Source organism: Rhinopithecus roxellana, chromosome 16 (genome assembly GCF_007565055.1).
Source record: "Rhinopithecus roxellana isolate Shanxi Qingling chromosome 16, ASM756505v1, whole genome shotgun sequence".
NCBI lineage: Eukaryota > Metazoa > Chordata > Mammalia > Primates > Cercopithecidae > Rhinopithecus > Rhinopithecus roxellana.
The window spans coordinates 57,110,435-57,125,936 of record NC_044564.1 but is presented as its reverse complement, the minus strand read 5'-3'; the positions used below and the strand labels follow the sequence as shown (position 1 = coordinate 57,125,936).

The 15,502-nt window shown below is 39.8% G+C and overlaps 1 protein-coding gene across 3 annotated transcripts in view; it reads left to right on the top strand.

Moving 5' to 3' along the window:
- Nucleotides 1-15,502, top strand: part of ERMP1 (endoplasmic reticulum metallopeptidase 1) — a 111,007-nt gene that overhangs the window by 76,473 nt on the left and 19,032 nt on the right. The window contains exons 14-15 of one of the 3 annotated variants that reach the window (XR_004054015.1): nt 7,462-7,625; nt 7,747-7,994. Coding sequence is in view for 2 of the 3 variants with exons in the window: in XM_010365088.2 (XP_010363390.1) it covers nt 7,462-7,625; nt 7,747-7,911 (329 nt within the window). In the remaining variant the exon portion in view is untranslated. Of the gene's footprint in view, nt 1-7,461; nt 7,626-7,746; nt 10,475-15,502 lie in introns of those variants that run through there. The other 2 variants (XM_010365088.2, XM_030919990.1) reach the window with 2 other exon arrangements.

The following is a 15,502-nucleotide window of genomic DNA, read 5'->3' as shown; positions in this document are numbered from 1 at the left end:
CTGCACAAACTTCTGCCTGGGCATCCAGGTGTTTCCATACATCTTCTGAAATCTAGGCAGAGGTTCCCAAACCCCAGTTTTTGACTTCTCTGTGCTCACAGGCTCAACACCATGTGGAAGCTGTCAAGGCTTGAGGGTTGAACCCTTTGAAGCCACGTCCTGAGCTCTGCATTGGTCCCTTTCAGCCATGGCTGAAGTGGTTGAGATGCAGGGCACTAAGACACTAGGCTGCACACAGCATGGAGACCCTGGGCATAGCCCATGAAACCACTTTTTCCTCCTAGGCCTCTGGACCAGTGATGGGAGGGGCTGCTGTGAAGACCTCTGACATGCCCTGGAGACATTTTCCCTATTGTCTTGGGGATTAAAATTTGGCTCCTTGTTACTTATGCAAATTTCTGCAGCTGGCTTGAATTTCTCCTCAGAAAATGGGATTTTCTTTTCTATTGCATTGTCAGGCTGCAAATTTTCTGAATTTTGTGCTCTGCTTCCCTTATAAAACTGCCTTTAACAGCACCCAAGTCACCTCTTGAGTGCTTTGCTGCTTAGAAATTCCTTCCACCAGCTACCCTAAATCATCTCTCTCAATTGAGTTCAGAGTTCCACATATCTCTAGGGCAGGGGCAAAATGCCTCCAGTCTCTTTGCTAAAACATAAGAAGAATTACCTTTGCTCTAGTTCCCAAAAAGTTCCTCATTTCTATCCAAGACCACCTCAGCCTGGATTTTATTTTCCATATCATTATCATCAGTATTTTGGTCACAGCCATTCAACAAGTCTCTAGGACGTTCCAGACTTTCCCACATTTTCCTCTTCTTCTGAGCCCTCCACAACTGTTACAGCCTCTGCCTTTTACCCAGTTCCAAAGTTGCTCCCACATTTTTGGGTACCTTTTCAGCAGCACCCCACTCTACTGGTACCAGTTTACTGTATTAGTCTGTTTACATGTTGCTGATAAAGATATACCTGAGACTGGGCAATTTACAAAAGAAAGAGGTTTATTGGACTTACAGTTCCACGTGGCTGGGGAAGCCTTACAATCATGGCAGAAGGTGAAAGGCAAGGAGGAGCAAGTCATGTCTTACATGGATGGCAGCAGGCAAAGAGAGCTTGTGCAGGGAAACTACCATTTTTAAAACCATCAGATCTTGTGAGACTAATTCACTATCATGAGAACAGCATGAGAAAGATGTGCCCCCAAGATTCAACCACCTCCCACTGGGTTCCTCTCACCACACGTGGGCATTGTGGGAGTTATAATTCAAGATGAGATTTGGGTGGGGACACAGGCAAACCATATCATCTAGGTAAATAATTTAGGCCTTGCCTCGGTCACATTCTTTTGTTTCCCCCCTTTTTTTTTCTTTGTTTACCACCCATTAAAAATGTAAAAACCATTCCTAGCCTGAGGGCCATACAAAAATAGATCTCAGCTGTGGTTTATTGACTGCTGCATATCATCTGCAAATACAGTTTTATTTCTTTTCTACCAATTTTTATGCCTCTAATTGTCCAGTTGGCTAATAAATTCTAGCACAGTGTTGAAGTTATGGATATAGTGAGCATCCTTGTCTTGTTTTTGATATTAGTGCAAAGGTCTCTAGTGTTTTCCTCATATTTAAGATCCTGGTCTTAGGACTAAGGTACATACTTTTTAAAATCATTTTCAGCAAGCATTCATCAGCTGTCATCTTGTTGAATTTTAAAAACAAGAAATGAGTGTTTAATTTTGAGAAAGGCTTTTTGAGCATCTATGAAGGCAGTGATAGGAATTTTCTTCATTGTGTCTTTTTTATGGCCTATTATTTTATTAATGTGATGTTGGATTCTGTTTGTTGATGTTACTGGGAAATTGTGCATTAATATTCATGAGTGATACTGGTCTGCTTTTTTCTTTGTACTCTTTATTATATTAATACTTTATAAGAACAATTAGTTTTCCTTCATTTTCAATACCTTGGAACAGTTTATGGAGCATTGGAGCTATTTGGTTGGGAAGTTACCTTGAATTCCTCTGTGAACGCCATCAGGGCCTGGTGCTTTTATGGGGGCCAGTTCCTTAATTTTTTCTAGGGAAACTGGTCTGTTTAAACTTTATATCTTTAATGTGCTCAGTTTTGGTAATCTATATTTTCCTAGAAAAGTACTGATTTCTTCTGGGTTTTCAAATTTATTAGTATAGAGGCCTGCAAAATAGTCATGTGATTTTATAAATTTATTGTTTAGATTATTTTTCTTTTTATTTATCTTTTTGTATATTTGTGTTTTCTCTGTTTTGCTCTCTTTCCCCACTGCTCCTTTCTTGATTTAGCTAGCAATTGTCTTATTTTGTTAATTTAGGGAAAAAAACTTCTATTTTTAAAAATTAGGTCTGTTTTTGTTCTGTATTTCATTGATTCTTGCTTTCATCTTTGCTTTCTTTTGGTTACTTTGTTGTTCTTTTTGACCCAAGTCACTTTTAAAAATTTATTTTACTGAAAAAAGACAGATATTTTTGATTTGGAATCTCCCTGGTCACTCAGACTGGAGTGCAGTGATGTGATCATGGCTCACTGCAGCATCAAACTCATGGGCTCCAAGTGATCCTCCTATCTCAGCCTCTGGAGTGGCTGGGACTACAGGTGTGTGTCACCACTCCTGGCAAATTTTAAAAAAAACTTTATCTAGAGATGGTGTCTCGCTATATTGCCCTCAAGTGAGCCTCCTGCCTTGGCCTCCTAAAGTGTTAAGATTACAGGCATTAGCCATTGCATCTAACACCCCCCAAAATTTATTGCTATGAATTTTCCTCTTATTACTGTTTTGCATGTATCTAGTAGTTCCTATTTTTAAAAAATTCTGTAATTTCAGTTTGTACTTCCTCTTTCATGGTAGAGTCTTTAATTTCCAGAGGAAAGCTGTTTTATTGTTAATTTCAACAATTCAGTTTTATTGAATTGTGATCAATGTCATTTATTTCTAATTTTATGTAACTTTCCCATATTTCTTGTGTGACCTCTAGTACTCGATTTTGTAAGTGTTTGATGCTCACTTGAGAAGGTATATTTCGTATTATCAGTACATAAAGTTTTAATATATACAGATTGAGCACCCTCATCCAAAAATCTGAAATCCAAAACTTTTTGAGCACCAACTTGATGCTTGATGCCACAAAAGGAAAATTCTGCCAGCCGTGGTGGCTCATACCTGTAATCCCCACATTTGGGAAGGCCAAGGCAGAAGAATCACTTGGGGCCAGGAGTTTCGGACCAGCCTGGGCAACATAGTCAGACCTTGTCTCTACAAAAAATTAAAACATTAGCCAGGTATAATAGCTCACGCCTGTAGTCCTAGCTACCCAGGAGGGAGGACTGCTTGAGTCCAGGAATTGGAGACTGCAGTGAGCCATAATTGCACCACTGCATCCCAGCCTCGGTGACAGAGTGAGACCATGTCTCAAAAAAAAAAAAGAAAAGAAAAGAAAATTTCCACATCTGACCTCTAAGCACCCCACCACACATCAAACCAGAATGATATTTCCTGTTCGCATACGCAATCCTACGATCTGTTCCTAATAAGTTAGGGGGAGTATTAGCGCTCCTCCTATCCATTCTCATCCTAACAATTATACCCATACTCCACAAATCCAAACAACAAAGTATGACATTCCACCCACTCAGCCAATTCCTACTATGACTCCTAATCACAATTCTACTAACCCTAACCTGAATTGGAAGTCAACCGGTAAACCAACCCTTCATTATAATCGGACAAGTAGCATCCATAATATACTTCATCACAATTCTAATCTTAATACCACTGGCCTCCCTAACCGAAAACAATCTCCTTTTCGGTATGATTTGACAGGTCATAGTCAAAACATAGGCACACAACACAGTTATTCAGCATCCCTGGGGGAAGAAAACCTTTCCAGCCCCTTTCAACTGTGACATACATTCCTCATACACCCGGATTCTCCATGCAAGCATGCCTGTAAAGAGTAATAAAATGGTATGTGTGTAGGCTGCATATGCCAATGGCAGGTTTCTCATAATACCTCACATGAACCCCAGACCTATGTGCATTACACACTTTTGGTTTTTGTTTTTGTTGTTTTTTTTTGCTTATTCTCTGTTCTGTTGTGTAAAGATATTGTTTAAAATGCCAAAAAGGCCTGCATGATACCTGTAGGGTAATGCAAGTATTCCAAAATCTGAAACACTTCTGGTCTCAAGTATTTCAAATAAGGAATACTCAACCTGTACACATCCACGTGATCTACCTCATTGGTCATTTTAAGTCTTCCTATATCATCCTTATTTTTTGCTTGATTGACGTGTCTTGTACTGAATGGAATATTGGAGTTTCTTATTTTTATGTTTATATGTATATATCTTCTATACGTCTCCTGTAGTTTGCTTTATAAAGTGGTTGCTGTGTTATCTGATGCATAGATATTCACAATTTTTATGTCTTCATTGTGAATTGTGACTTTTAGTATTAAAAAGTACCCCTTTTATATTTAATGCTTTTGCCTTGAATTCTATTTTTTCAGAAATAAGATAGGACTTTTAAACAATTTCCACTTGCCTGAAATACCTTTGTTCATACCTTCGTTTACCCTTTCTGAATCTCTCTGTATTCAGGAAACATACAGTATGTGATTGGGCTTGGCTTTGTAAGCCAAGTTGAAATTTTTTTTCTTTTAGTGGGTAAGTTAGATTTATTTACATTAATTTTTATTACTCATACATTTGGCCTCAGTTGTCACAATATTTTATAATTACATGTGTTACTTTATTTGTTATGTTCCTTTTTTCTATGAGGTGTCTTCTATGCTCTTTAAAACATTTATTTTCTGGCATTTATGAATGTTTATATTTGTTTTAATTCTCTATTATTTTACTTGAACCCGGGAGGCAGAGGTTGCAGTGAGCTGAAATTGCGCCCCTGCACTCCAGCCTGGGCCACAGAGTGAGACTCCGTCTCAGGAAAAATAAATAAATAAATAAAGGTATTGTTTTAACTCCCACCAATTAACCTGTACAACAGCATGCTTATTATATTTTCCTCTTTCTCTCTCCCATTTTCCATCCAATTTTTGTTACAGCATGTAACATTTGTACATTTGTTTTATACCTTCACCTTAGTGTTTTTGTAATACATTTGGATGTATTAAAATCCTCACTATAGTAAGTTCTTTTGGCCAGGTGTGGTGGCTTACTTTGGGAGTACTTTGGGAGGTTGAGGTGGGAAGATGGCTTGAGCCCAGGAGCTCGAGACCAGCCTGGGCAAAATGGGGAGACCCCATTTCTACCAAAAAAAAAACAAAAAAAAGCCAGGTTTGTAGCATGCATCTGTAGTCCCAGCTACTTGGGAGGCTGAGGCAACAGGATTGCTCAAGCCAAGGAAGTCAAGGCTGCAGTGGGCTGTGTTCACGCCAGTGCACTCAAACCTAGGTGATAGAGCAAAACCCCGTCTCAAGAAAAAGTTCTTTTGCTGAAGTTTGTAGAGTTATCTCTTGGTTGGATGAATCTTATTCTCTAGACTGTTTCTTATTCTCTAGACTGTTTCTGAAGAAGGGCTCATGAGTGCTCTGTTTCTATATGGCTAAAATTGGTTTTCTATAACCTTGATAGTTGAAGGACAAGTTGGTAGACATAAAATCTTCGGTTCACATTTTCCAATATTTTTTAAAAAAATTGCTGTTCCATTGTTGCCTTATTTTATATTTTGTTTTTGGAGTCTGATACAATGTAATTTTTTTTGTAAGTTACTTGATCTTTTTACTGAAGACCTTGAAGAGTTTTTTTTCTTTGAAATCTGTTTTACTAGGTTATGTTTTGAAGTTGTTTGTTCTATGTTAATATTCTAAGGTGCCTGGTAATCCCTTTCAATGTGTAGATTCAGCTCTCCTTTTATTTCTGGAATGCTTTCTTGGATTATGGTTTTAAATATTCTGTTTCGTTGTTTGGTTTTCTTCTGGGGTACCAAATGAATATTTCTTTTTGACCTGCCTTCCATTTTTACCACTATTGCTAACCTTTTTTACTTTGCTTTTTCCCATTTTAATTTTCTTAGTATTTCTCCTGTCTTTATGCCTGTTAATAAATTTTCCTTTGAATCTATTCTGTTGGGCATCTTGTAATTGTCTTCATTTCTAAGGTAATTTTGCCTTTTTCCTCCATTTGTTTTCTGAGTCTAGTCAGTCCTTTTAATTCTTCCTTCTAGTAAGAATTTCTGATTCATGGTGGGGTTTTAAATATGCCCAAGTGTTTGTATGGATATATTTGTAGTTGGAGTGTGATCATAACATTTTCTTCTGCTTCATGGTTGGGTTTTTTTTCCCCAAGAGGAATTTTCTGATTTTTTTTTTTTTTTTGGTAATAACTGTATGGGTCTGTTTGTCCTTTTCTTCCTCATTTTTGCGCTGTTTTGTAAGATTTCTGGCAATGGCTTCCTTTTCTGTCAGTGTAATAAAGTCTAGATTCCTTAGTAAGTTTGCATTGGTATGAATGAATAATACATATCTCATTCAGCGTTTTTGATTGGATTTTTCTTGCGGGACCCTGAATTTTCTTTTGCTTCTTTTCGCCTTCATCACCCAAATGCCAGAGGATGCCTCTTCCTTCTTTTTTGGTTTATTTTTCCCTGAGAAGTTTTGGTTTTGAAGACTGTTACTTCAGTAATATACTTTTACGTCCCTGCCCTGTAAACCTTTCTTTGACTGGACACTATAGTGGTATTTTCAGATTTAGGGTGGACTTACTTGGTCTGCGTTTGCCACAAAGCCTTGCAGCAGAAGCACGGTGGGCACACGTGTGTGAGATTGCTCCCTGAGATTTAAAAATTTACGGTTATTGCACATGTGGATATTCTCTGTCTTCAAGTTAGGCTGAGGGTGTGTTTTTGTTTAGTTTTATCTATTTTAGTTTTAGCTTGACTGCCACTATCATCAGTTTCCTTGGAAGTTCCCAGTGATGACTAAATTTTCAGAACTGAGCTGATACTTTCTAGCTTGAAGGGAAAACTAGTAAAACATATTTTAAGGTATTACATGATCAACTCTGAAAATTACAACCCGATTCATAATGACAATCCTATTCAGTACTGTTATAGCACTTTGCAGTTTTGCCAACACTTTCATATGCTTTTTCTAATATAATCCCCTCAAAAAATCTATTTCATAGATGAAGAAATTGTGACATAGATTAAATTCCTGATGTCATGCAGCAGTTAAGTGATAGGACCAACTTAACACAGGCTTTCTCATTTAGAGTCTGTGCCTTTTCTCCTGTACCTCATTATTTAACCTTGTTGATTCACACTAAGTGTCCAAACTGGTAAACCTCCATTAGGTTTATAGCGAGTATATTTAAAGTCATACAGGCATGAACCTTTATGAAGTCTGGTTTGGATTGTGGGTTATTTTTCTGATCCTTTTACAAAGATTAACTGTTCTTTCTTCCTTTTACCTTACAGGACCAAGCCATATGTCCTTTTATGTTCGAGCCCACAAAGGGTCATCACTTTCTCAGTGGTCTCTTGGTAATGGCACCCCAGTCACAAGTAAAGGAGGAGACTACTTTGTCTTTTACTCCCATGGACTCCAGGCTTCTGCATGGCAGTTCTGGATAGAAGTGCAGGTGCAAATTTCCCAGCATTGTTTGTTTCATTGATTAGGTTCCCAGGAGGTATTTAGCAAGAACCTTGGGTTCAGTATTCTGGCTTCCGAGAACTGGAGAACTAATTGATTTTCTCTGGCAGGTCTCAGAAGAACATCCTGAAGGAATGGTTACTGTGGCCATTGCTGCCCACTATCTATCTGGGGAAGACAAGAGATCCCCTCAACTGGATGCTCTGAAGGAAAGGTTCCCAGATTGGACATTTCCCTCTGCCTGGGTGTGCACCTACGATCTCTTTGTGTTTTAGTCTTGTGGATGAGCTCTAAGTACATGCCCAGTGGATACTCCATGTGACATGGTTTCTCCCTATGTTACGTGGATGTTTGTAACGTAAGTCAATGAATTTTAATGAGCATATGTTCAGAGAACTTTCTGGGTTAACACTTTTCAGGGCCAAGCACTATAAAGGTTTAGCTGTGGCACAATGATGCATGGCCTGTTGACACTTGAAAATGCCAGTCTTCTGGCACTTAAGCACATGTGGGTACTGCCACTACACACAACGTCATTTCATATGACCTTAAGGACAAAAGCCAACAAACCACTTCAGGAGGTGTCCTGTTAGGATCAAGAAAGATGTACACTGTCAGACCATTGTTAATGAGACAAAAGTTGTTTCCAATTTAAGCCCCAAAACCATTTGTTGTATTCGTGGATGGTGGGTAAAATATCATTCACTGGGGTACTGATTCCCCTTGAGAATATAACTCTGTGTAGGTCACTGGGAAGTGATTGCCATGGGGCTGGGAGAGAAGAGAAGCATTGCGCTCTTGAGGCTGTAGCCTTTGTCTAGCTGTTTCTTCAGGCAGCCTCTCGGATGTGCTTTGTGTCTCTGTGCTGAGGCCTGGACCCTGTGCTGAGCTGGTGACTCACTGTCCTGACAAATGGACACTCAGATCCACTGCTGTGCTGCTTTCCTGAGGTGGTTTTCTATGCCTTTTTTCTCTGAAACATGTCTGTTTACCCCTCTTCATCTTACCAAGTTGAAAAGGGGAGTATTTGGCCACATATCCCTCTGGTTTTCATAGGTTCTTTTGGTTCAGAATATTGTTTGTGCCAGTACATGACCTTAACTTCCTTCCTCAGAGCACTGAGCTGCCACCTGGGCTATTCTGGGGTAGAAGGAAGGCTGGGAGTAGTGGGCATTTTATAAATATTTATTCTCTTTTGTTTCCTAGGAGTCTTGTGTTATACAAGATTAATCCTTTATGGTATAATCTTATTGATGCACTGGGCCTTTTTGTTTTCCAGCCAGTAGAATAGATTAGTTTTTCTCAGTAACTTACTATCCAGCAGGCTGGCTTTCCTGAGACTTGAGGTTGTGGCTTATACTGGAATGAGACCACTGTACCTGTAGGTGGTTCAGATCCTGCATAGTGGCAGCATGAGGACTTAAAGGTGGTTTTCATTTTGAAGATGGCTATGTAGCTTGTAAGGTGTATCACAGCAGTACCTCTCATGGCTTTTTGGTTCCAGCAGTGAGGGGGTTGGTGAGATCAATGGTAAACGGTGCAAGCTTTCTTTTCATCATTAGGAAATGTGAAACATTGGACAAATTTTAACAAGGACAAAAAGTTGAAAGAAAAGGCACAGTTAACAAAACAAAAAAGGGTAGCTAGATTTATCTTGGGTGATGGAGGAAATGAGAGAGGAATGGTCTTGAAAGGTGGTCTGTGGATCTGTCTGAATAGAAAGAGCACAGTAAGTGTGCATCGCAGGAGAAAATGTCCTTGAAGCTGCTTGTTTAATGCATATGATGTGCTTTTTAGAATCATGCTCCTCATTGCCTGCCTAATCTGTGACTCCCTAAAAACTAACTGGGCCCACGTAGATAGGGCTGCCACCAGAACTGAATAATAACACATTAGGCTGTCACATGCATCAGCACTGCACACTGGAGTCATTGCTTTTCCTGGACTTTGTAGAAATCAGTCTCAAGTGTTTCAGGAGTCTGGCTCCTGCTACTTTTATCCATCAGGTAGCACAAAAGGTTTGCAGGGTTTGTATCTTGTATAGAATCACAGTTGTGGAGAAAAAGGAATGATTTCTCAATGAATTTTAAAATATGGGCCTATTTTCCATCCCCGTGGTTTATCTGATATAATTAGTGTTCCCTGTGATTTCCCCCCACTTTGGGAAGGATGCCTTTACTCTTTATCAGTAATAAATTATGACTGTTTTCGTATTGCCTTTGGGTTATTTTCCTGTGTAAACCATTGTCTTTTGTTTTGGTTTTCTTTAGCATTATGAAACTTTGGTGGTGTACAAGGTCAGTAATAAGATGCTCACTAGTCTCAGGGCTTGTGTAATATTCTGGGAGGTCATTTAAATGCTAGAGATGGTCAAGCAATTATACACAGTATTTATGACTCAACTGTTAAGTATACTGTTTGTCTGTCACATTAGTAGATTCTGAGATTAAAATTTTTTTATAAGTGATCATTTAAATTCTAAAAGGGTCTTTTCAAGCTCTAACAAAGTCACTAACAAATGCATTATTTTCTACAGAATTTAAATGTTAGTAGTACAGTACAGCATATTCAGGGAAAAAGTGTGAAGAATTACGATGTCAAAGTAGTTCGTTCTTGTGTTTGACCTAAGAATGATTGTCGTATGAAGTGTTTGTTTTTACAGTTTAGCATAAATAAACAAACATGATAGGATTCCTTAAGATGTTACCACCAAGGGGGCCACAAGCCAGCCTGCTGTTTCAGGAAGCTGTAGAAGGAGTGTTTGTCAATTTCTTGTCACTGGTTTGCTGACTGAGGATTGTTGCCTTATAATGTTACTGAAATAAACTTTTTAATATACTGGTTGATATCTTTTTAACAGAAAGACAGATCTGTGTTCTTCTGTATGCCCCTATTTTCAGGGGTTATTCCATGTCCACAGAGCCTTTTAATTGCTGTTAAAAGACCTAGATGGCTCATGTGAGCAAATAACTCAACATGGAAATGTTTACTTCAGTTAGAATCCTTTATCTTAGAATGAAATGGTACTTCTGAATTTCACAGAAATTATTAGGTAAATGTTGAGCTTCAGCATATGTAGGAGTTTTCAATCATCCCCATTATCAAAAAAATAGCAAAGGATGAAGGGCGTTCTTTTATTTGGGAGTAAGGGTAGGAGGACGAGAAGAAATTGCCTTTCAGTCAGAGTGACCCATTGTTTATTCTAAACTCCACAGGAGGAAAGGGTACCACCACTCACCAAAATAGAGCATGAACTTTGAGTTCAAAGATATCTGTGCAAATTATTTAAGCTTTGAGTGAATTCTTTCAGAAAAGTTCAATACAAGGTGAAACAGCTGAACAACTTCTAACACTCCTCCTTTTAGGGCCAATAAAGCCAAGATGTAGTTATGGCTCTTTGTTTTTAGCCAAGATGCAGTTATGACTTTTTAAATTTTTTAAAATTATACTTTAAGTTCTGGGGTACATATGCAGAATGTGCAGGTTTGTTACATATGTATACATGTGTTATGGCGGTTTCCTGCACCCATCAACCCATCATCTACATTAGGTATTTCTCCTAATGCTATCCCTCCCCCTAGCCTCCCACCCTCTGACAGGCCCTGGTGTGTGATGTTCCCCTCCCTGTGTCCAGGTGTTCTCATTGTTCAACTCCCACTTATGAGTGAGAACATGCAGTGTTCGGTTCTCTGTTCTTGTGTTATAGTTTGCTGAGAATGATGGTTTCCAGCTTCATCCATGCCCCTGCAAAGGACATGAACTCATCCATTTTTAGGGCTGCATAGTATTCAGTGGTGTATATGTGCCACATTTTCTTTATCCAGTCAATCATTGATGGGCATTTGGGTTGGTTCTGAGTCTTTGCTATTGTGAACAGTGCTGCAATAAACATACGTGTGCATGTGTCTTTATAGTAGAATGATTTATAATCCTTTGAGTATATACCCAGTAATGGGACTGCTGGGTCAAATGGTATTTCTAGTTCTAGATCCTTGAGGAATCGCCACACTGTCTTCTACAATGATTGAACTAATTTACACTCCCACCAACAGTGTAAAAGCATTCCTATTTCTCCACATCCTCTCTAGCATCTGTTGTTTCCTGACTTTTTAATGATTGCCATTCTAACTGGCGTGAGATGGTATCTCATTGTGGTTTTGATTTGCATTTCTCTGACCAGTGATGATGAGCTTTTTTCTCATATGTTTGTTGGCTGCATAAATGTCTTCTTTTGAGAAGGGTCTGTTCATATCCTTTGCCCACTTTTTGATGGGGCTTTTTTTTTCTTGTAAGTTTAAGTTCTTTGTAAATTTTGGATGTTAGCCCTTTGTCAGATGGATAGATTGCAAAAATTTTCTCGACCATTCTTTAGGTTGCCTGTTCACTCTGATATTAGTTTCTTTAATTAGATCCCATTTGTCTATTTTGGCTTCTGTTGCCATTGCTTTTGGTGTTTTAGTCATGAAGTCTTTGCCTATGCCCTGAATGGTATTGCCTGGGTTTTCTTTCAGGGTTTTTATGGTAAGACTTTAATCCATCTTAGTTTTTGTATAAGGTGTAAAGAAGGGATCCAGTTTCAGCTTTATGCATATGGCTAGCCAGTTTTCCCAACACTATTTATTAAATAGGGAATCCCTTCCTCGTTGCTTGTTTCTGTCAGGTTTGTCAAAGATCAGATGGTTGCAGATGTGTGGTATTATTTCTGAGGCCTCTGTTCTGTTCCATTGGTCTATATCTCTGTTTTGGGACCAGTACCATGCTGTTTTTGCTACTGTGGCCTTGTAGTATAGTTTGAAGTCAGGTAGCGTGATGCCTCTGGCTTTGTTCTTTTTCTTAGGATTGTCTTGGCTATGTGGGCTCTTTTTTGGTTCCGTATGAAATTTAAAGTAGTTATTTCCAATTCTGTGAAGAAAGTCGATGGTAGCTTGATGGAGACAGCATTGAATTTATAAATTACTTTGGGCAGTATGGCCATTTTCACCATACTGATTCTTCCTATCCATGAGCATGGAATGTTTTTCCATTTGTGTGTATCCCCTCATTTCCTTGAGCAGTGGTTTGTAGTTCACCTTGAATAGATCCTTCACATCCCTTGCAAGTTGTATTCCTAGGTATTTTATTGTCTTAGTGGCAGTTGTGAATGGGAGTTCACTCATAATTTGGCTGTCACTGGTGTATAGGAATGCTTGTGATTTTTGCACATTGATTTTGTATCCTGAGGCTTTGCTGAAGTTGCTTATCAGCTTAAGGAGATTTTGGTCTGAGACTGTAGGGTTTTCTAAATATACAATCATGTTGATCTAATGTTGACAGGGGGTGTTAAAGTCTCCCACCATTATTGTGTGGGAATCTAAGTCTCTTTGTAGGTCTCTAAGAACTTTATAAATCTGGGTGCTCCTGTTTTGGATACATATATATTTAGGATAGTTAGCTCTTGTTGTTGCATTGATCCCTTTACCATTATGTAACGCCTTTCTTTATCCCTTTTGATCTTTGTTTAAAGTCTGTTTTATCAGAAACTAGGATTGCAACTTGTTTTTATTTTTGCTTTCCATTTTCTTGGTAAATATTCCTACATCCCTTTATTTTGAGCCTGTGTGTGTCTTTGCACGTGAGATGCGTCTCCTGAATACAGCACACTGATGAGTCTTGACTCTCTATCCAATTTGCCAGTCTGTGTCTTTTAATTGGGGCATTAGTCCGTTTACATTTAAGGTGAATATTGTTATGTGTGAATTTGATCCTGTCATTATGATGCTAGCTGGTTATTTTGCCCATTAGTTGATGCAGTTTCTTCATACTCTTATGACCTTTACAATTTGGTATGTTTTTGCAGTGGCTGGTACCAGTTGTTCGTTTCCATGTTTAGTGCTTCCTTCGGGAGCTCTTGTAAGGCAGGCCTGGTGGTAACAAATCTCTCAGCATTTGCTTGTCTGTAAAGGACTTTATTTCTCCTTTGCTTATGAAGCTTGGTTTGGCTGGATATGAAATTCTGGGTTGAAAATTCTTTAAGGATGTTGAATATGGGCCCCCACTCTCTTCGGGCTTGTAGAATTTCTGCCAAGAGATCTGTTGTTAGTCTGATGGGCTTCCCTTTGTGGGTAACCCAACCTTTCTCTCTGCCTAATATTTTTTCCTTCATTTCAACCTTGGTGAATTTGACAATTATGTGTCTTGGGGTTGCTCTACTTGAGGAGTGTCTTTGCAGTGTTCTCTGTATTTCCTGAATTGAATGTTGGCCTGCCTTGCTAGGTTGGGGAAGTTCTCCTGGATAATATCCTGAAGAGTGTTTTCCAACTTGGTTCCATTCTCCTTGTTGCTTTCAGGTACACCATTCAAACGTAGATTTGGCCTTATCACGTAGTCCCATATTTCTTGGAGGCTTTGTTTCTTTTCACTCTTTTTTCTCTAATCTTGTCTTCTTGCTTTATTTCATTGAGTTGATCTTCAGTCTCTGATATCAATTCAGGTATTGATACATGTGTATGCTTCATGAAGTTCTCGTGCTGTGTTTTTCAGCTCCATCAGGTAATTTATATTCTTCTCTAAACTGGTTTTTCTAGTTAGCAATTTGTCTAACCTTTGTTCAAGGTTCTTAGCTTCCTTCCATTGGGTTAGAACGTGCTCCTTTAGCTTGGAGGAGTTCGTTATTATCCATCATCTTAAGTTTACTTCTGTCAATTCGTCAAACTCATTTTCTGTCCAGTTCTGTTCCCTTGTTGGCAAGGAGTTGTCATCCTTCGGAGAAGAGGTGATCTGCTTTTTGGAATTTTCAGCCTTTTTTTGCGGGTTTCTCCCCATCTTTGTGGATTTATCTGCCTACCTTTGGTCTTTGAAGTTGGTGACCTTCAGCTGGGATCTCTTGACTGGACGTCCCTTTTGTTGATGTTGATACTATTCATTTCTGTTTGGTAGTTTTCCTCCTTACATTCAGGCCGTCTGCTGCAGACTGGCGAAGGCTGCAGAACAGCAAAGATTGCTGCCTGTTCCTTCCTCTGGAAGCTTCGTCCCATGGGGGGACCCACCAGATGCCAGCTAGAGCTCTCCTGTATGAGGTGTCTGTTGGCCCCTACTGGGAGGACCAACTCGAAGAGTCAGTCTGTCCTTTAGCAGAGCTCAAATGCTATACTGGGAGATCCACTGCTCTCTTCAGAGCTGCCAGGCAGGGACGTTTAAGTCTGCTGAAGCTGTGCCCACAACTGCCCTTTCCCCAAAGTGCTGTGTCGCAGGGAGGTAGGGGTTTTATCTGTTAGTCCCTGACTGGGACTGCTGCCTTTTTTCAGAGTTGCCATGCCCAGAGAGGAGGGAATCTAGAGAGGCAATCTGGCCGCAGTGGCCTTGCTGAGCTGCAGTGGGCTCCATCCAGTTTGAACTTCCCGGTGTGAGGGTAAAACTGCCTACTCAAGCCTCAGTGATGGACGCCCCTCCCCCTACTACATTTGAGCATCCCAGGTCGAGCTCAGACTGCTGTGCCAACAATGAGAATTTCAAGCCAGTGGATCTTAGCTTGCTGGGCTCCGTTGGGATGGGACCGGCCAAGTCAGACCACTTGGCTCCCTGGCTTCAGCCCCCTTTCCAGGGGAGTGAATGGTTCTGTCTCACTGGTGTTTCAGGCACCACTGGAATATGAAAATAAAACAGCAGCTAGCTTGGTGTCTGCCCAAAACAGGCGCCCAGTTTTATGCTGAAAACCCAAGGCCCTGGTGGCGTGGGCACTGGAGGGAATCTCCTGGTTTGCGGGACACAAAGACTGTTGGAAAAGCACAGTGTCTGGGTTGAACTGCAAGATATAGTGCCTAATGGCTTCCCTTGGCTGGGAAAGGGAGTTTCCCAACCCCTTGTGCTTCCCAGGTAAGGCAACGAACC